This window comes from Astatotilapia calliptera, chromosome 2 (genome assembly GCF_964374335.1).
Source record: "Astatotilapia calliptera chromosome 2, fAstCal68.1, whole genome shotgun sequence".
Taxonomy (NCBI): Eukaryota; Metazoa; Chordata; class Actinopteri; order Cichliformes; family Cichlidae; genus Astatotilapia; species Astatotilapia calliptera.
The window spans coordinates 2,255,198-2,277,538 of record NC_137423.1 but is presented as its reverse complement, the minus strand read 5'-3'; the positions used below and the strand labels follow the sequence as shown (position 1 = coordinate 2,277,538).

At 43.6% G+C, this 22,341-nt stretch overlaps 1 protein-coding gene and 1 long non-coding RNA gene across 4 annotated transcripts in view; one reads left to right on the top strand and one right to left on the bottom strand.

Annotated features, from left to right (window-relative positions):
- hars (histidyl-tRNA synthetase) overlaps positions 1–13,866 on the bottom strand; it is a 43,810-nt gene extending 29,944 nt beyond the window's left edge. Inside the window, exons 1-8 of one of the 3 annotated variants that reach the window (XM_080309018.1) lie at positions 13,673–13,843; positions 11,990–12,353; positions 11,784–11,870; positions 10,865–10,984; positions 4,376–4,471; positions 4,007–4,132; positions 1,736–1,843; positions 1,567–1,665 (exon numbers count right to left, since the gene is read on the bottom strand). In XM_080309018.1, coding sequence (XP_080165144.1) covers positions 1,567–1,665; positions 1,736–1,843; positions 4,007–4,132; positions 4,376–4,471; positions 10,865–10,984; positions 11,784–11,870; positions 11,990–12,178 — 825 coding nt within the window. In that variant the 5' untranslated portion in view covers positions 12,179–12,353; positions 13,673–13,843. Of the gene's footprint in view, positions 1–1,566; positions 1,666–1,735; positions 1,844–4,006; positions 4,133–4,375; positions 4,472–10,864; positions 10,985–11,783; positions 11,871–11,989; positions 12,354–13,672 lie in introns of all 3 variants that reach the window. The other 2 variants (XM_026181369.2, XM_026181378.2) reach the window with 2 other exon arrangements.
- A 4,972-nt stretch (positions 13,867–18,838) lies between these two features.
- LOC145432269 (uncharacterized) lies at positions 18,839–19,270 on the top strand. Its single transcript, XR_013912551.1, has 2 exons — positions 18,839–19,049; positions 19,196–19,270. It is a non-coding gene; the product is annotated as an uncharacterized LOC145432269 (long non-coding RNA).
- The last annotated feature ends 3,071 nt before the right edge of the window (positions 19,271–22,341 follow it).

The window sequence follows — 22,341 nt, the reverse complement described above, 5'->3', positions numbered from 1 at the left end:
AAGTTAGATGGTTGCAAAGACATCTGTCAAGAACATCCTAAGAATATAATCCACCCACTGTTATCATCTTCAGTGCCCTGTACCAACACAGAGCAGAGCAGCTATCTGAACGCTGCTCCAGAGGTCGATCATCTTGTTAATAATTTCACCTCCTCACTACGTACGACTCTGGATACTGTAGCTCCTGTGAAAACTAAGGTCTCTAATCAGAAGTACCTGACTCCGTGGTATAATTCTCAAACACATACCCTAAAGCAGATGACTCGTAATCTGGAGAGGAAATGGCGTGTCACAAATTTAGAGGATCATCATTTAGCCTGGAGAAATAGTTTGTTGCTTTATAAGAAAGCCCTCTGCAAAGCCAGAACATCGTACTATTCATCACTGATTGAAGAAAATAAGAACAACCCCAGGTTTCTCTTCAGCTCTGTAGCCAGGCTGACAAACAGTCAGAGCTCTTTTGAGCCAACCATCCCTTTAACGTTAACTAGTAATGACTTCATGAACTTCTTCACAAATAAAATTTTTATCATTAGAGAAAAAATTACCAGTAATCATCCCACAGATGTAATATTATCTACAGCTACTCTTAGTACCATTGATGTTAAGTTAGACTCTTTTTCGCCAATTGATCTTTCTGAATTAACTTCAATAATTACTTCCTCCAAACCATCAACGTGTCTTTTAGACCCCATTCCTACAAAATGCTCAAAGAAGTCCTGCCATTAATTAATGCTTCGATCTTAAATATGATCAACCTATCTCTAATAATCAGCTATGTACCACAGGCCTTCAAGCTAGCTGTAGTTAAACCTTTACTCAAAAAGCATCTCTAGACCCAGCAGTCTTAGCTAATTATAGGCCAATCTCCAACCTTCCTTTATATCAAACATCCTTGAAAGAGTAGTTGTCAAACAGCTAACAGACCATCTGCAGAGGTTTATTTGAAGAGTTTCAGTCAGGTTTCAGAGCTCAGCACAGCACAGAAACAGCTTTAGTGAAGGTTACAAATGATCTTCTTATGGCCTCTGACAGTGGACTCATCTCTGTGCTTGTCCTGCTAGACCTCAGTGCGGCGTTCGATACTGTCGACCATAATATCCTATTAGAGCGATTAGAACATGCTGTAGGTATTACAGGTACTGTGCTGCAGTGGTTTGTATCATATCTATCTAATAGACTCCAGTTTGTACATGTAAATGGAGAGTCCTCTTCACACACTGAGGTTCATCCATCCTGATCCAGTCCAATCCTGTTTTGTAAGTGATTTCCGATCTGGACCTACTCTTCTGAGCCTGTGGTACATCTGAGGCGGATCTGTTGTTGAGCAGCTGCACATAACATTTTCATGCAAATGGCATCAACATAGCAGCTCTCCAAGGAGACGCTTACAGTGCTGTTAGATTACATCAGAGGTGTCACAAATAAAAATGCCATTCCTTTTTACCTCCACAATACTGGTTTCTGAATATTGACAACTGACAACATTCTCATAAGTACGAGGGTCAGGAGAACTGAGTATAGTGATTAGAAGAGTTGGATGTTCACTGCAGTAAGCCTCAGTACCTTGTCCAGTTTATCCACCGTTGAACAGATGGTTCGGAACTTGTCATCTGGAACGCCACACACCGCAAACATTCCATCAAGGATGCGTCGGTCGTTCACCTGCATGTAGAAGATGTGGTTAGAGAGACTCACTCACCACGGCAGCACTCAGCTCAACTAAGTGACAAACCTTAATACGAAAGTCTCCGAGGTCCAGCTCGTTGAGGATCTCATGTACAATCTTTAGACACTCAGCATCTGGGATCATGGCGTCGTATTGCCCTGCTATGTCAAAATCCTGAAACGCAAACACAAACACACATGTTAACTTTGTCACTTCTAAGTCAGTCATCAGTGGTGACGAGCAGCAGATGTCAGTGTAAACTGAAATAGTCAATAGATAAAATACATAAAAATGTATTGTGCAAAGTGTTGCATCATCTACAAAGACTGTACGACAGCTTTGATGCTCTGGCGTCATATGTCAGCAGGGTGACCTGGAAGGTGAGATTTAATACAGAGATCTGGAAGGAGCCAGTGCTGAGGATGATGCAGGAGGAAGAGATGTTGTGGATTTTGCTGGTTAAGAAGTCCAGGACCAAATTGTAGAGGAGGAAGCTCAGGTTGAGACTTTTTGCACCCGAGTCTGAGCCAGGAACAATCTGCAAAAACGTTTTTTCCTGTAGCCCACAGTGACATTGATGGAATCCTTTATGTGGGCCTCGACGACCCTTCTGAAGCACTCCATGGCGATCAGGGAAAGGAGTGTGGACAGCATTTAACAGTCACATTTTTTTATTGCATCAGAGCAGTGACCGTTTACCAAAGTACACCAACCACCTGCTACTCCTCAACAATAGTTTTCCACATCTGTAGCCTCGGGTAGCTAGCTGTCACTACCCGATCCATACCGGAAACCCGATCGGTGCCCCGCATGCACGAAAGGTGTCTACTTCCGGTTGAAGCGTTTTACGATAGTTACGGGTCAGAGTATCTGTTAAGATGTTAAGAATAATAAGTATCTCTTAAAATGTTTCCCATAATGAAACATTTCAATATAATGTAGACGAAAACGAAAAATAAAAAGATAGTTACGGATCAGGACTCTCCGATCCGTACCGCGCATGTGCAGGGGTTTTCGTCTTCTTCTCTTCGTTTAATGGCAGTTTACTCCCCAGTGTACGAGGATACTGCCACCTGCTGACTGAGCGAATAAACCCTATTGTAAACTGAATTAGCATCATTACAAACGTGTGTTAAATTTGATTTAGTGACAGTCGAGTGTGTTTATGCTCGTCTGTGTGGAGAGGATTGTTGGAATAATGATGATGATGTGCGCTATCACTGTCAGTTGTCAGTAAACACTTCATCTGGCTGCTGAATCTTCACGTGACACATTACAAAGTCTGTATTATTAACTCTGTAATTAGGCGCCATTCTTCTTATTTTACGGCACTGTTGTTCAATCGGGGGACGCTCTCTGTTGAGGAGAAAAGCATGAATTTGTTTGCATACGGATTATCCATTGTTTAAATGTCCCGGTAGTCGAAAAGGAGGCAGAGCTGCTGAGAAATGCTAGGAGCTAACTGGGCGCTAACCGTGTCATTCAAATATATTGAATGTCGCAATGTTGGCAAAGAGAGGAAGTGACGTAAGATTTGCGCATGCGGGGTACGGATCGGGTTTCCGGTACGGATCGGGTAGTGACACTAGCTGTAGCCTCGGGTAGCTAGCTGTAGCTTCGGGTAGCTAGCTGTAGCTTCGGGTAGCTAGCTGTAGCCTCGGGTAGCTAGCTGTAGCTTCGGGTAGCTAGCTGTAGCCTCGGGTAGCTAGCTGTAGCTTCGGGTAGCTAGCTGTAGCTTCGGGTAGCTAGCTGTAGCTTCGGGTAGCTAGCTGTAGCCTCGGTAGCTAGCTGTAGCCTCGGGTAGCTAGCTGTAGCCTCGGGTAGCTAGTGGACTTTGAATCCTAGCAGTGAAAGGTAGTGCTACTTTTCTGGAGGTTTTGCTGCATATTGGGCAGTTTCTACATTAAGCGCTGTTGCTAATGAGTGTTGAACGCGTGAATGCTTCCTGTTGGTGATGCTGGCAGTGCCTTATTAGTAAAGTGTTGCTACGATGCTTTGGAGTAAAAGCATTGCTACCAAACACCCGGACTACCTACAGGACTGTATTGCTACTGCTTGTGAGCTACTATACACTGGCATGTAGGGAACAGAGCGTTCTGCACTAAAATTCATGGACAGTGTCAGTTTAGCACAAACAGCAGGGCTGTCAACGGCTTCTGCTTGAATCAAGATTATATAGGGGACCCCTCGCCCCTCCTCACACAGGCATCACTGAGCCAGCCTATAGGGAGCTGTGATATTTGACCTTCTGATGAGGTCAGAGTAGATATTCCCATAGTGAGACAAAATTAATGCTATGAAAAAGAACTCAGTCCATGCCATCTGCAGTTGACTTACACACTGATAAAACTCTCTGTAACGTCCCCGGGTCATGGCTGGGTTGTCACGACGATAGACCTTAGCAATGTGATAACGCTTGATGTTGGTTATCTTGTTCATGGCCAGGTAGCGGGCAAATGGTACCTGAAAGAGGGCGGGTCAAGAATAACAACACCACAGAGTAACAATGTATTGCTACTTTCATGACAATGTAACCTTTTCACAAGCTGCACTTGGTTAATAAGAAGCCCCGTTCATTTAACTGCGTATTCTGACTCTGTTGAATGCTCAGTCTAAAGTACCACCACTCTTTTAATCCTTTCTAACATTTTTGTGGAAATGCATGAATGAGAACAGTACAGTTGGCTGTGTCTATTTAAAGGATACAGTGAGGTCATATCTGAGGGACAGCAGCTCTCCTCCTTGGTCTTTGAGATCGTAGATGAGCTTGGAATCTTCTCCATATTTCCCCGTCAATGTTTCCTGTGCAAACAGACAAATAGGTCACTTCCGTGCAATGTGTTCCACATTCCTGCAAATCAATTGCGTGCTGTGTGGTCAAATGTTTGTGAATGTTGAAGGCATTTCACCTCCTTGTGATCAGTGTGTCAAAAATAATGTCTCACACAGAATATGTGATATATAATTCTCATAATTAACATTTAACAATATAAACCTATAGGCTACACACCAACACAAATCCTAGCTAACAACAGGTATAAACACAAAGTCAACAGCACAAAGCTTTAAAGCAATCGAGGAACTTGACTTCCGGTTGCGCCGTAAGATGGCGGCCGAGAGCTCCCAGTCATCTCAGCAAAAATGTTATTATTTATTTTGTACTGCTTTCTATTTCTGTGCGCACAGCGCGATCATATACGCGGTATGACGGACAAACGCTTTTGGAGCAATGTTCGTCAGCCAGTTCGGACTTTACAGCAGGTTTCGACACCGTGGATGCCTGGGATCCTTTGTTTACTTGCGCGACGCCGTGGGAAAACAAAGAGTGGGAAACGCGCCAGAGTTTTGAGCCGATCCCGACAGAGAAACGGCAAGCCAACTCTGCCCAGCATCCTGCTCGCAAATCTCCAGTCTCTGGACAACAAACTTGACGAGCTGCCTGCACGGATTAAACACCCAAAAGACATCAGGAACTGCTGCGTTCTGGCCTTCACGGAGACATGGCTGGAGCCCAGCGTCCCCGACCGCACCGTCACGCTGAATGGATTCACTGTTTACCGGGGAGACCGAACGAAGGACTCAAGCAAGAAAAGGGGAGGAGGGGTGTGCTTTATGGTTAACTCTATGTGGGATAGAGATGTGTGTATCTTAAAAACTTACTGCTCTCAGAGCCTCGAGCTGCTGAGCATTAAAGTCAGGCCTTTTTACCTCCCGAGGGAGATCAGCTCAGTTCTCCTCTCAGCTGTTTACATTCCCCCACACGCTGATAAAGCTTCGGCTGTGGACGAACTGTATGACATCATTATTGGACCTGAGAATTAAAATCCTGACGCTGCCTTTATTGAGCTGGGACTGCTTTGAGACAACTGACTGGCAGATATTTGTGGATGCAGCTGATGGCAACATCAATGAACTCACAGGGCAGGGATAGCTCAGTAGGTAGAGTGGTGGCCCCATGATCGGAAGGTCGGGGGTTCGACTCCACTGAACGGCTACCCTGAGGTACCCCTGAGCAAGGTGCCGTCCCTACACACTGCTCCCCGGGCGCTGCACTGGTGGCTGCCCACTGCTTCACTGGGTGAATGGGTTAAATGCAGAGGAACTATTTCCCTATGGGGACTAACACGCACACTTTACACTTTACACAGACTCTGCCATTGGATATATTGGAAAATGCATGGACGATACCATCACTAAAACCACCGTCCGCATATATCCAAATTCCGGGGAATTTGGACGAGAAGTTGTTAAGCTGCAGACGAGCTTAACAACTTCTATGCTCGTTTTGATGCAGACAACAGAGAGCAGATCCTCTACCCTCATGAGGACAGTGAGGCTGTAACTAACTCTCAAAACAGAAGCTGTAAGATGGTCTTTCAAAAGGGTCAATCCTCACAAAGCTCCGGGACCGGACGGCATCCCAGGCCGGCCTCTCAGAGTGTGCGCCGACCAGCTGGCAGAGGTGTTCACCAACATCTTCAACCTCTCCCTGAGGCACTCAGTGGTCCCCACGTCCCTCAAAACATCCACCATCATTCCCGTTCCCAAGAAATCTGTGGTCTCCTGTCTGAATGAGTACAGTCCTGTTGCACTGACATCCATCATCATGAAGTGGCTCGAGCGGCTGGTCAAAGGTCATATCTGCTCCTCCCTCCCTGACATACTGGGCCCTCTTCAGTTCTCCTATCGGACAAACAGAACCACAGAGGATGCCATCGCCCTGGCAATGCACACCTCCCTCACTCACCTGGAAAAAGGGAATACATATGCAAGAATGCTCTTCATCGACTACAGCTAGGTAGGGCTGCCACGATTAGTCGACTAGTCACGATTACGTCGACTATCAGAATCGTCGACGACTAATTTAATAGTCGACGCGTCGTTTGAAGCTTTGTTAGATCCCAAAAGACGCAGGAATAAGTAGCAGGATTTAAGAGTGTAATAACGGACTGAAACAGAAGATGGCAGCACTGCATGTACAAGGATGCCAGCTGCCGTTAAACCCCGAAGAAGAAGAAGTAGCTGTGTCCCAAAATTCATAGCACCACCCTGCTTAGTTTCCAACAATGGCGGCAGCTAGTTAGTTTTAATATTACTCTTATTATTCTTTCTGGGTCACAAAATAAACGTTTAACATATTTTCAGGCGAGAATGTAGCTGTGCAAACCTCAAATATCTGCTCAGTTTATCAGGACACCACATATTTTCAAAAGCGCTCCGACGTTTTCGGCAACGTCTGTTACCCACTAGCTCGATAGCTAGCCGGGGGCTAGGCTAACTAGAGCCGTGAGAACACCGGACTCCCGGCAAATCGTTTTCAAACCCACCGCCGTCTTTCGCTACTCAGGTTAAACATGATATATGAGTCACTTAGATAACTTACAAATGTTATTGTTTGGCTTTCTTTAGTATTTTACTTGTTCCTGAGTAAATCGGTTTGGCTGAGATTAAAGTTTTTACACAGCTGAATAAACATCAAGCAGACAGCTGATTATCAGAAGTGTGAGATGCTCCAGAATTTACTCCAGTGTCCTGTTATATTTTAGATAGCAAGGAGTTTATTAAACTTCACCGAAACAATCTGCAAATTTCATTAAAATTGAATAAACTATCATCTTGTCTTTATTGTTAGTTAGCACCTTAAACACTTCAAGCTGTAAGCTAATGATAGTTATATAAGAGCAGATGCTGCTGGTGCAATAAGCTGTAGTTTTACGTCCAATGGATGATGATCTGATTAGTCAACTAATCGCAAAAATAATCGGTGACTAGTCAACTATCAAAATAATCGTTTGTGGCAGCCCTACAGCTCGGCATTTAACACCATCATCCCCTCAAAACTTGCCTCGTAGCTCGTCGACCTTGGGCTGGGAACACCGATCTGCAGATGGATTCTAAACTTCCTCACAAACACGCCCCAGGTGGTGACAGTTGGTAAGCACACCTCCTCATCACTCATCCTAAACACAGGAACGCCACAGGGTTGTGTGCTTAGCCCCCTCCTTTATTCCCTGTTCACACACAACTGTGTTGCTAAACATGAGTCCAACACCATCATCAAGTTTGCAGATGACACAACCATCATAGGCCTCATCACAGACAACGATGAGACGGCCTATAGAGAGGAGGTGATGGCGCTGTACGAGTGGTGTCTGGAAAATAACCTGACTCTCAACATCAGCAAAACTAGAGAAATGATAGTGGACTACCGGAAACGACCAGTCAGGGAAGACCAGCCCATCCACATCAACGGTGTCAAGGTCAAAAGGGTCAGCAGCTTCAAATTCCTTGGAGTCAACATCACCGAGGATTTCTCCTGGACCCTTCACACAGACACTGCTATCAGGAAAGCTCGCCAGCGACTCGACTTCCTGAGGAGGCTGAGGAAGTTTGACATGAACGCGAATATCACCTCAAATTTCTACAGGTGTGCAGTCGAGAGCTTACTGACGAGCTGCATCACAGTTTGGTACGGAAGCTGCTCTGCCAGCAGCCGGAAATCACTACAGAGGGTGGTGAAGGCAGCAGAGCACATCACTGGCACGAGGCTTCCTGCCATTCAGGACATTTATCTTCAACGGTGCCTCCGCAAAGCACACAGCATCATCAAGGACCACAGCCACCCAGCACATCAGCTCTTCTCCTTGTTACCATCTGGCAGACGTTACAGGAGTCTGTCTGCTCGGACTACAAGACTCAAAAACAGTTTTTACCACCGAGCCATACGACACCTCAACCACAACACTTAAACACACACAACACAGTCCACAGGACGCACTCAGAAGCTACCCTGCAGCTTCACAAGTACTCTGCACAATCTGCACTGGTCACTCCACTTTATTGGTATTTATATTAGGCAGAAAATGTGCAATACTGTACCAACTGTTCAGTCTGTACTGCTGCTCATTCCTGCCACTGTGCAATATCCCCCCCGTCACATTCCTATTTAAGATTTTTTTTATTTAATCACTAGTGTGTACATATATTTATATATTTATTAGGGGTGCAACAATACTCGTATCGATATTGAACCATTCGATACAGTGCTTTCGGTTCGGTACCCATATGTATCAAACAATACAAAATTTTTTATTTATTTTATCAACTTTCCTTCTGACGATGCTGTCTGTGTTGAGCGCTCAGTGGATCTGCGCTCGACAGTGCAGCCTAGGCGGAGTAGTCGAACACAGATTCCCTGAGCGCAGGGCAAGCTAGCGAGACAGAAGTTAAGCTCTCCTTGCAACATGGCAAATTGAACCTCCCCCACCCTCATTCAGATCTGGCCTTTGGAACTATTTTGGTTTTCATGTGACGTATGAAGGTAAGCGCGTCATGGACTAAAGTAAAACAGTATGTTGGATGTGCCACGCAATGCTCAATTACATTGGTGGGAGCTAGTGCGTTAGCGCAGTTAGCTCGTTAACGTGTTGACGCCGTCCAGCCCCACGCACGGGTCTATCCGCGGTAGCTCGTTAACGGAGATTTGCCGTGTTGTGGCGTTAAGGTCATTTCAGATTAACGCTGACAGCACTAGTGGGAACACAACGAATATGACTGCACATTTACTCCGACATCATCCTAGTGCAAAGACAAGTGGAAGCAGACAAAAACAACAAGCACGCATGCTACAAACTTTACCCGAGTCATTTAGACAGCCGTTAGCACAGGATTCTCCTTATGGGGACCTGATATGTTTAATATGCTGCTGAGAATATAGCCCAGAAGAAGCGTATAGTATAGCTTTTATTTTGAAAGAGCCATTTCTCTGTAATAAACTCTCTTTTCCAAAGATGAGTGATTTCTCCGTCAGATTTATTTTTTTATTTTTTTATTATTTTGTTGTTTCAGCAACATTAAATTTAAAAACTGTACTTTTGAGTTAAAATATATATTTATAATTTTAATAAATGACAAATTAAAAAAGCATGAACATTTTTTTTTGTATCGAAAAAATATTGAACCGTGACACCAAAGTATCGAACCGAACCGTGAATTTTGTGTATCGTTGCACCCCAATATATACATATTTAGTCTGTTAACTGTTAATCTTTTTTCTTTTACTATATTTTATTAATATTTTGCTCTTAACCATTTTTTTTCTACTGTACCATTCTGCTGAGTGACTGTCTTCTGCTCGTCAAATACATGTCATTGCAATGTTGACCCTGTGCTAACTTGCATATGACAAATAAAACTGAAAACTGATTAGCACACTGTCTGTATCCGGCCTTTAAGCCTGACGTCATTAGCTGTGTCTGGGCCCAAAGTCAAACGAACACTGCGGCATCACTGAGAGTAAAACTCTTAATATCCAGTTTAACAATAGCCTTAAGTTTAACATCCAGGCATCCATGAAAACAGAATTTAATACATTTAACGGAGTTAGAAGTTAGCAGGAAGTTAGCTCGCTACTTACCACCTAAACATGATGTAGCATGTTCTGACTGAGGGATTTCTGACAAAATTCAAACGTACAGCTCTGCTGTCACTTCCAACATAAATGAAAGTAAACAGCAGTGACACTTGTAGGGTTACTGAAGTTGGGCTAGCTGGTATATAACGATGTCCTACGTGGTGGCTACCGACACAGCTATGTTAGCGTAACATAAACAGTGAAGCTGGAGGATGAACGTTAACTTTTTTCCACTCGATAAAAGTTAACTTGAGGGTTCCCGATGGTTTTAAAAGCTGAGCTTTAAAATGAATAGCGGTAATAAAAACCGAGAGAGGCCGACAGTGATCACTGACTGTTTTTAGGGGCTTTTGAGATTAAATAGAACAAGATACAAAGCATTAAAACATGTTAAAAACACAAAAGCGTCATTAAACACAGGGTAGTTTGGGCCCGGAAGCAGGATTCATCACGTCATCACTTAAAGACCGGATAGGTGCTTGCAAAGAGCCGAAGTTGTGTTAGCGGCACAACTTCGTTATTTAGCAGTTAGCTGTTGTTTCGGTCCTGAATGCAGTTTGCACTTCACCATTGCGCTCTGGTTCTTTTGTGCAATAAAAATGAAAGTAGTCAGCTAATTGTAGCATAAGTACGAGTGGAACCGATAAGCGGGATTGAGAGTCTGGCAGACTAACAATTCCAAGGAATTGAACTACTGGGAACCGGTTTGCTAAAAGAACTAATACCCGATGCCCATTCCTATTTTTCAAGCAGCAAACTTGTTAAACTAAGTCAAACTCTACCTTTAGTTCAAAAACAGGTGTGTCGATGGTCTCGGCTCCATGTCGTTTGAAGCAGCGGATGATGGTGTTGAAGACTTTTTCTCTGATGGCCATCTGTTTGGGGTTGTAGTCTCTCGTTCCCTGACAAACACACATTGTCAATCAAATAATTCTATTGTGAGAATATGTATGCACTTGTTGTTTGTTGTCATTTTTTTGTTCAGCATCCTCTTTGTAACAGATTTCACCGTGCGGTAACCAGTAACCACTCAGCCTACCAGAGGTTGTAAATGGTCGCTGTCCTAGGCCTGGGTGACTGAATCCATGTAACTTTTTACATTAAAAAGAAATCTAACTTAGAGCCACTGGGGTTGTAACACACCATTGGAAAGCTTACCATACAGACATTTTCTGGTCCTCTAGAAGAGATGTGATTGATTAAAGGATAAGCAGATATCCACATAAAGCATCATGTACTTTGATGACACAATTTGGGGTAGTCTGATCCTTGCATTTTTGACTACCGACACTAAAGTTTGATTCGTTAAACCCACTCTTATGAAGGGGTTCTTTGATCTGATCTTTGGTAACAAGCTATCTAGAGCTATTATATTTTTTTAATTATAATGCAGCCACTTGGTGCCAATGATCTCACAGACAGGCTTCTCTGTAACCAAAGCTACGCCTGCTTCTACTTACAACAAGCTTTTAATCAAATGGTATGTGCCCGAATATAAAGGTAGCGGGTACTTTGCCATTGAGAGCTCCTTTTATTCCACCAAGTCCTGCTGAGATAGTAAGATAAGCTTTACACATGTGACATAAAGTTAAATGGTTGTGTTTGTCTTGTCCTAATACAGACGATACCAGGCCTGTGCCACAGAATATTCTGTAAATATAAACGTGTATTTCCTTAAATACAACAGTACTTTAATCTTACCTTTGGTGTTTTAAGGACAAATTGGGTTTTGCCATCATCTCCTAACTGAGCCTTTAGTGCCAGCAGTTTAGCTACCTCTTCATCAATCTGCATGAGAACACAGAACAAAATATAAAGTGTTCAGAGGTTTTATACTGTATTTAACAACTGTAGCGTGAAAAATTATGAATACATCTTGTCAAATAAACACATGGACAGCAGCCTACCTGAGCCACAGTGATCCCAGGGAAAGAGTGAAGAGATCGGACACATGTGGGAGCCCGAAAGCCCACCAGAGCGGAGCAGGCACGAACCCAGATCATGCCCAGCATGGTTATTCCACAGTGCAGGAAAATGGTATGGATTTCAAAAAAAAAAAAAAAGTAAAGTAGGACCAAAAAAAGATCAGAGTGCATCAAGAGTGCAGCATAATCCAGTGGTGTTGTACAGAGCCAGCCGCAGCAGCCAGTCAGGAGGGTTGGGTTAACCAGACGGTGAAGTAGATGGTGGAGATGATGAATCGTGTGACAGGCCAAGGTCACCACAGGTCAGGCAGGAAGAACAGGAGAAAAGTGGTAAGCAACCCTATCACTAGGAGAGGGTGGGGCATGATGCATCATCACCACAGTGAGGAGAACAGAACACGAGATGCAGCAAGTCAATCACAGCAGCCCAACAGCCCCCCACCCACCCGGCAAACAAAGTCTTTCACTAATGTGATAAAAACTGATTTAGACAACAAGTGCACAGATGCACCTCTTGAACTGTTTAAAAAAATCTATGATTCCTTTTTTTCCCCTGTATTTGTATAGCGCTTTCCTTCACTTATTGTCCACAGCCACAAAAAGTTGGTTAACATGTCTACTGTTGCTGCTTTAACCTGTTATTGCATTTAGCAAACTCTACCTGTCAGCAAGCATTTGTAACTTAGTCTCAATAAATCTCTATGGTGTCATTTTCATAAAGCGAGTCAGAACTAACATCAAACAATTCAGATAAAAGACAGGAAATGGATGAGACTGCTGTCTGAACGACTCGGCTAAGGCATCTTCTCTGAGAAATAAGATTATGCTCTATGGTCCAGTCTAGAAGATTCCTGAATAACACAAAGGGCACGTTTTTAATTCATGTTGTTCTACGAGGATTTATGACGGGCTAAAACAAACACTGGCCCCTAGAAGATGTCTTGATCGTCTTAGTGTTTGCTAATAGTAAACGCTTCTGCACCGTCCCATACATTTGGCATTTATTGTGGTATCAGCTACATATTCTCAGTGGTCACAGGCTCTGATAATGCCCGTGTTAACGCATGCGTGTTATTGCATCAGCTCTCCTTACACATTTCCATAACGAGAATAAGAACGTTGAAAATCCACGTTTTAAAGCCGTGAAGAAAATAAAAAGCTATATCATTGTTATCTAATTCGTTAATTCATTTCATAATAGGTGCCAACATGCATGTTAACATCCGCTAGCTAACTGGGCTGAATGAAGGAGGCCGGACCGATTAGAGCGCAGGACTTTTCCTGTAAGCTAACTCTATGGTGGAATAAAAAAAACTGGCTTTTGGGAAGTGTAGTCTCCTTCTCCCTGAAACCTGAATTTAGCGGATATTGTTTTCTAAATATAAGCGCCTTCCATTTTTTCGGAAAGCCAAGTTATTGAGCATAATCTATGTCGAAATGAGAACTGATTAATAATCATATTAGACAGTACTGAGTCAGATGCTAACAGCATGTATTCCAAGACCGAGAGCTAAACTGCGAGTATGAAAACCTTCTACATGTATTATATAGCTAATCTAGCTAGCAAACAACCAATCAGTTAAAATGCCGAAGCATGGCGCAGCATGCTGTAACTCACTTGTCTTAACATCATAATTAATATTAAGAGTAAATCTTAGTACGGACCTGCTCTTTGCTCGCCTTCTCTGATTTTAACTTCCGGACGACTTCCCCTTGACTTTTAATCGCTTCTTGTATCTGAGCCTTGTCTTCCATTGCTTTTTCTAAATGGTTTTATAGCGCTACCTACTTCACCGGCTACCTACAGCACATACGGACTTGTAACTGTCAACGGAGCATAAAACGGAAACGGAAATAAACGCAATTTCCGATTCATCATTCGTGATGTTCCCGTGTGTCTTTTTATGTGTAATTTCTTTACTTATATTGGTAAATAGACTTCAGTAAACAGGATTTACAAAGGGGTTATACATGAAATTCAAAGTTTCCTGCATTTCAAGTATCTTTATTACTCTGTGTTAGGGACATACATTATAACCGATCCGGTCACTTAAAATATGTTTACTGTAACTGTTGTTATATTTGTTGCCTTTTCTGCTTTCCTTTTGGTCAGATTACTCTTAAAAAATACATTTTTAATGTCAAAGAGATTTTTAACAGCATAAAGGATATATAAAAGTCACTGCCAAAAACTAATTGCAGCTTCTACCTTGTGACAGGAATCTTGTTGGTGGCTCAAGATGACTTGATATCATTCATGAGGGATATTTTTGAAATCTTTTTCACATATTATAGACCAACAAGTTATTTATAGCTTAGTTACAATCACTTTTTGGCAAATACCGGTAATCTGTTTTTGGCAGACAGGAATTCATTAGTTGGGGACACCAAGTTTATGACCTTGAAATTGATTCCATTACTTTAGGAGGAAGGGGGAGTGAAATACATTTTCTTTGTATAACCTTAATTGTCCCAATTTCAAATGATTTTAGAATAAGGTTTCTTTTAGCTGGATTAGAATAGATTTTGTTTATCAAAGTCGTTCTGATCACTTTGTTTGTGCACCTGCAGTCAGAAAAGTCCTGCGATGCACAGCTGTCACTCTAAGAGAAATTTAAGAATGCGCTCTCTCTTCTTCGGGTTATGACTGTCTGTCATACTGAGCATTTGCCTGGTGGACCCCGATGGGTCAATTGAGCTGCGCACCCGTTGTACAAGGACTAACAGCAGCCCATTAAACTCTAATTTCAGGGGTTTATTTTAAGTTTACAGAATATAACATCTGGTAAGACGATGAGTTTTACTTCTCACTGTCTGTGTTATGTGTATCCATTTATCGTGTATGCTACTTTGCTCTGTGGACTGTAAAATGTTTCAGTGTATTCATGAAATAAACCAGAATTTCAATGTCTGAATCTTTTACTGTTTTTCTGCTTTGTTCACTCCAAGTTTGACAAAACCCACAGCTCACAAACATCGCAGTGCAATCTCAGTGTATTTAGCTGCTTTTTCCCTAAACACAATCAGGTGACTGAGAGAAATGCCTGTAGTCATCCACTTTGGTCACTGTGAATGTTGAAGGAGCTTTGTTCCATAGACACCTTATACTAGTGTTTCCTGCACTTAATCCAACACTGCTATGTTCTATTTAAACCCAGATTCCTTTTATAGTTTGCAGTGAAATTTGTTAAACCGTTGCTTAATGGGACAGAAGTACACGTCACTCTTTACTAACACATTGTAGATGAGTTTATTGCTGAACAGCACAGCTAACAGCCTCACACACTCTTTAGATTTCTGAAGCTTTGTGTGTAAGGGTTTAGTCTCTCACACCTCACCCTTTTCTCCCAGTATCACAACAGTATGACTCCCAAAGTACGGCTCAGTAAACAAACAAGGACTCTGAAGTCAGAACAGAAAGATACAGCTGGAAGATTAGTGACTGTGTTTTATGATGCGTAGTAAACTACCCCCCTTTTCTTCTTCTCTGTGTTGTTGTTCTTGTGTGCGTGTGTGTGTGTGTGTGTGTGTGTGTGTGTGTGTGTGTGTGTGTGTGTGTGTGTGCCTTAGAAGTCAAATTATACATTAGCCACACTTACAAAAAACATTTTTTTAATTTCATTTATAACTGAGATTACAAGTTGTAAGCAGAAATCTTATGCTCAGCCAAAACCATGTTTCCCCACTTTCACGATGCTAAGGTGTCAAATCCACAACCCCCAACAGATGGTTTGTTACATGCGGGCGAGAAGGGCGAGCTTTACTTACACAGCCTCACACACAGTAGATTTTTAAAGTTCTTGTGTACAATGGTTTAGCCACAGAACTAACTTCCACTTTTGATAAAGATCACTCCACCTGCATATTTCTTGAGAAATGAAGCGTCTTTATTAGAATTAGAATTCAACTTTATTGTCATTGCACATGCACAGGTACAGGGCAACGAAATGCAGTTTGCATCCATCCAGAAGTGCTTTAGTGATATAGATATATTACAATATATATTAGCAATAATATAGATATGTGAGTATATTACAGAAATGGGTCTATTATGGTATGTTATAATGTACACGGTATGAAGTATGTTGTGAATATTCTATAACTATAAGTATGTACAGGCTGTAGTGAGTACAAGCTATGTACAGGCTATGAACAGGATATAAATATGAAAAACTATACAGAATATGAAATAAATAACTTTACAGAATCTGAGATATACAGCTATACAGAAATGGGAACTATGCAAGTTGTAAACAGTTGTAGGATTAAAGATTATCGTATGTACAGAATGATTATTTACACAGAGCTATACAGTAGTGCAGTTAAGATAAGTGAGGGTGTAGATAGTTTCTACAGAGGCTATATAAAGTGCTAGTGGCTGTGAGTGGTGGTTCAGTCCATGTTATTATTGTGTGTTTGAGGGTACAGTTGTCCATTGTGGGTGTGTGTATGTTCAGTCCATGTGTTAACGTGGGTCAGATGTCAGGAGGCAGAGTTCAGGAGTCTGACAGCTGTGGGGAAGAAGCTGTTCCGGTACCTGGTGGTCTTAGTCCGGAGGCTCCTGTAGCGCCTCCCAGAGGGCAGGAGGGTGAAGAGTCCATGTGATGGGTGACTGGGGTCTCTGATGATTTTCCCAGCCCTTTTCAGACACCGCTTCCTGTAGACAGGACACGTGCAAGGCTGATAACGCTTAGTTTCATTTACCATCTGGTATTAAGACATCTGCTTACATCTAGTTGTGTAAATCCACAAAGAGCACGTCGGAGCAGCACCACAGGTCAGCTGACCACAGCCTGTAATATTGACTGGAGCTCACAACAGCAATGACTCATTTTCCTGTTTAGGTGTGGAGGCCCCGTCCGCAACGTAGCAACAGACAATAGATTTACATATGTGCTACATATGTGAGTAAAGTCAGTACATTCTTACTAGAAAATAAAGTTTGTTTTGAACATAATTACCTCATAGGATGGAATTCAAGACAGAAGGTGATTTATAGGAATTTAATATTTCTTTCATTTCTTAATAACTGCACAACAATTGTTGCCTTCTCACTGAGCTTCTTGTTGATGGTCTGGTCCGTGTGCACCTGGTAGAGCATCAATCACTGTGGACACTAGTGAGCGTAGCATGCTTCTTCATGTTGGGTAAACATATTTAAGTCTTATTTTATTCTTTTTTAAGTAAAATTGCAAACATTTTATAGGAGGAAGCTGAACACAAGGATTTAGCCTCCATTAGAAAAACAAAATGCTTCCAGCCTCTGAGGAGGGGGTCAGTTTTTTCTGAGCCCATTCAAGTTGAAGGAGCCAACCGTGCCATCCTACTCTGGATCACTGCAAACACAAAGCTTTAGTGAGTCTCCTTTGACTTTCTCTTCACCCTCCTGCCCTCTGGGAGGCTCCTGTGGCGCCTCCCAGAGGGCAGGAGGGTGAAGAGTCCATGTGATGGGTGACTGGGGTCTCTGATGATTTTCCCAGCCCTTTTCAGACACCGCTTCCTGTAGATGTCTTTTATGGCAGGAAGTGGTGCTCCGGCGATGCGCTGGGCAGTTTTCACGACCCTCTGCAACGCCTTCCGGTCCGAGGCAGAGCAGTTCCCGTACCAGACTGTTATACAGTTGGTCAGGATGCTCTCGATGGTGCAGCGATAGAAGTTCACCAGGATGTCTGAGGACAGGTGGTTCTTCCTCAGGGTCCTCAAGAAGAAGAGGCGCTGGTGAGCCTTCTTGACCAGCTTGGAGCAGTTGGTCGTCCAGGTGAGATCCTCGGAGATGTGGACTCCCAGGAACTTGAAGCTGCTCACACGCTCCACAGCCGTCCCCTTAATGTGGATGGGTGGATGTGGGTCAGCATTCCTCCTGTAGTCCACGATGAGCTCCTTGGTCTTCTCGGTGTTAAGCAGCAGGTTGTTTCTGTCGCACCACTCAGCCAGACGATCCACCTCCTCCCTGTAGGCGGCCTCATCGTTGTCACTGATGAGGCCAATCACCGTGGTGTCATCTGCAAACTTAATGATGGTGTTGGAACCATCAGCAGGTCTGCAGTCGTGAGTGAAGAGGGAGTAGAGGAAAGGGCTCATCACACAGCCTTGTGGTACACCGGTGTTCATTGTGATTGTAGATGAGCAGCGGTTATCCAGCCGGACATGTTGGGGGCGGTTGGTCAGGAAGTCCAGTAACCATTTGCAGATGAGGGAACTGATGCCCAGGCCTGTCAGTTTCCTGATGAGTTGTAAGGGGTGGATTGTATTGAACGCTGAACTGAAGTCTATAAACAGCATTCTGGCGTAGGTGTTGTTGTTGTCCAGGTGTGAGAGGACAGAGTGCGATGGAGACTGCATCCTCTGTGCTCCTGTTCTGGCGGTATGCGAATTGGTGGGGGTCCAGGGTGGGGGGGAGACAGGATTTGAAGTGTGCTAGGACCAGCTGCTCTAAGCACTTAGTGATGATGGGGGTGAGGGCTACTGGGCGGTAGTCATTGAGGCTAGATGGGTTGGAGTTTTTGGGTATCGGGACGATGGAGGTGGAGTTGAAGCAGGCCGGTACCACAGCGTGGGCCAAGGACAGGTTGAATATGTCTGTGAGCACTCCTGCAAGCTCCCCAGAACACGCTCTGAGAACACGCCCGGGGATGCCATCAGGGCCTGCAGCCTTGTGGACATTGATCCTGCTCAGCACCGCTCCTACATCGGTGGGGGAGAGAGTCAGAGGTTGGTGGTGTAACTAACAGTGAAGTGTTCCAATGTTTTTCTTGTGTTTATATTTGTAAGTTTCCTTTAATTGTGGAACTTTGTTTTGTAATTGGTGGTAGCGGAAGTGACGTGCAGCACGGACTGAGTTTGTGGTGACACTAGAGCAGAGAAGCATGGCGCTCTGTGAGTTCAGCTGCATCGTCCTACTGCTTTAAACTGGACTTAAGTTTTAAAGAACACATAAGTTAAGTTAAGTTAAATTAAACCCAATTGTGGACTCACCGTTGAGAGGAGTAGCGGCTCGCGCGAAGAACGGACTTTCTCCCGTTTGGCTACAGCAGGCAATGAGGTGTGTTCAGGGTGCCTCTGTTAATTTCAGTTTCAATGAAAGTGCCATAAAAGGGCATTTATGTGTCTATACCTTTATTGTTTGGATTTACTGTGATAAGAGTTATTGTAAACATGTTGCTTATTGCAATTGTTTTCTTTGGGTAGTTCTCACGATGATGATGATGATGACGACGCTGAGTGATCTTGTCGCCGAACATTGAATAAATCATCTGTAAACAAGAACTTGTCCGCGTGGTGGCTAACGGGAGCTACAGGTGGTCTGGCGTCACGTCTGCTTTGGTTGTGGTTGTGGGGTTCCCTCGCTCAAAACGAGCATAAAAGTTGTTGAGCTCGTTGAGGAAGGAGACATCAGAGGATGCGGGGGAGGGTTTGGTGGTCCTGTAGTCTGTGATGGTCTGGAGTCCTTGCCACATGCGTCGGGGGTTGGAGTTGGAGAAGTGTTCTTCTACCTTCTTTTTGTAATGGTGTTTGGCTTTTTTGATGCCCTTCTTTAGATTAGCCCTGGCTGTGCTGTAGGCGTGTGCATCTCCTGACCTAAAGGCGGTGTTGCGGGCCTTCAGGAGGAGACGAACATCCCGGTTCATCCAAGGCTTCTGGTTGGGGTACATGGTGATCCGTTTCTGGGTGGTGACACTATTAAGCCCTTATTTATAAATGTTTACACAATAATAGACACCGTGTGCTCTGTGACATTGTAGTCTTCTACTTCTGCTTCCATCGGTTTGCATTTTAAACTCCCAGCCTCTCAGGTTGTTATGAACGACTTATATTTCTAACATTTTGTGATGTAAAAGTGAACCACGCGACTTTTTTATTTTCTGTATGATGGGATGACTTAAGACACGAGTTATTTAAACAATTATAAATGACAGTGTGACGGCCATAGTACTTTATCAGGGTCAAATATGTTAAGGATAATGTTTCTCAATGTAAAACTGCAAAGAACCTTTGGATAGGATACAACATCTTGTAAACAGTTACCTCAGAACATGCTGAACCTGCCGAGATTCAAGCTGAAGAAAATTAAAAGGTTTGTTTTTGTTGCTCTACAGATTAAAGAACAATATGTTTAACACTTCAACAAGACCCGCACCTTCAACACATGTACATTCAAATTTTGGAACAGGCTCAACATTGCTGTTGTTCCTCAAAAGTCTTTGACGCCATCACCGAGGCATACGACAATCTAGTGGGGGAGGATGTGGTGAAAATCCGACAGCTGTGGATGGTCACAGAGTGTTACAAAGGAGGCGGCTGATGTTTCTCTGAAAGACTGATTCTTTCTAAATAATATAAGCCGTTTGTAACAACCTGAGAGGCTGGGAGTTTAAAATGCAAACCAATGGAAGCAGAAGTAGAAGACTACAATGTCACAGAGCACACGGTGTCTATTATTGTGTAAACATTTATAAATAAGGGCTTAATAAAGACGCTTCATTTCTCAAGAAATATGCAGGTGGAGTGATCTTTATCAAAAGTGGAAGTTAGTTCTGTGGCTAAACCATTGTACACAACAACTTTAAAAATCTACTGTGTGTGAGGCTGTTAGCTGTGCTGTTCAGCAATAAACTCATCTACAATGTGTTAGTAAAGAGTGACGTGTACTTCTGTCCCATTAAGCAACGGTTTAACAAATTTCACTGCAAACTATAAAAGGAATCTGGGTTTAAATAGAACATAGCAGTGTTGGATTAAGTGCAGGAAACACTAGTATAAGGTGTCTATGGAACAAAGCTCCTTCAACATTCACAGTGACCAAAGTGGATGACTACAGGCATTTCTCTCAGTCAGCTGATTGTGTTTAGGGAAAAAGCAGCTAAATACACTGAGATTGCGCTGCGATGTTTGTGAGCTGTGGGTTTTGTCAAACTTGGAGTGAACAAAGCAGAAAAACAGTAAAAGATTCAGACAAAGCAGCCAAACGTGAGTACAGGGACAGGGTGGAGCAACAGTTTGACAACGCTCGGAGGATGTGGCAGGGACTAAACACAATCGCAGACTTTAGAGGGAAACCCAGCACACCGCAGACCACGGCCTCTCTGTGTGAGGATCTAAACGTATTCTACGCTAGATTCGACACAGCGAACACCATGAGACCGGACAGTGTGCGCACTGTGTCTGAGGAGGATGTGCGGAAGTGCTTCAGGAAGGTGAACGCGCGCAAAGCTACTGGTCCGGACGGGATTCCCGGCCGCGTCCTCAAGTCATGCGCGGCTCAGCTGGCTGGAGTGTTCACACACATCTTCAACCTTTCCCTCTCTCTGTCTGTAGTCCCAGCCTGCTGGGCAGCATCACCTGATCCCCCATCACACTGAACACTGGTGCTCCACAGGGGTGTGTACTGAGCCCTCTCCTGTACTCACTCTACACCTACGACTGCACGGCCACTAACAACTCCAACATCATTGTGAAGTTTGCGGACGACACTACAGTGGTGGGTTGTCAAGAGATATATTCTAAGACAGTTCTTCAGCTGAGAATCAGAGAGGAGAAAAGCAGTTTTCTTGCATGCAAGGGCAGTCACAGAGCACTCGCACGAGAGCGAGGGCTCCGGGACTCGCGCTCTGCCACTGACCTGGTCTTTACTTATATACAACAGTAGGTGCAGTCGTTTATTACATTGGAGTGTGTGTGTGTGTGTGTGTGTGTGTGTGTGTGTGTGTGTGTGTGTGTGTGTCTGTGTGTGTGTGTGTGTGTGTGTGTGTGTGTGTGTGTGTGTGTGTGTGTGTGTGCCAGGAGAGGCTTCTCTACCTGGCACGAAGTGAAACTGCTCGTTAAGCTCTTCTCTAGCAGGTACTCGTCCTTCCCGGGTCACAGTGAACTATAAACAACAGTCTGAGTCAATACAAGAGGTCATCATGCAGTATTCTATCATATGCAAACTTACATTATTAAAAGACTATACTGACTACTAGGTACAAGTTTCTATTGACATGGGTCTTATCACCAATGGTGATGAGACGGCTTACAGGGAGGAGGTCAGCGCCCTGACCCACTGGTGTCGAGACAACCATCCCACACTCAACGTCGCAAAGACAAAGGAGTTGATAGTGGACTTCCGGAGGTGCAGAGAAGTACACACCCCCATCACCATCAACGGCGCTGCTGTGGAGAGAGTGAGCAGCTTCCGCTTCCTTACCTAAATGTCAGTCTTAGTTTTATTGGATCTCAGTGCAGCATTTGATACAGTTGACCACAACATATTACATATTACATATTTCCTGTTTTATTCTGACAGTTCCAAGTGCCGTGTTTAGTGTTTTCTGTTTTACTTTCTCCCAGTCTCAGTA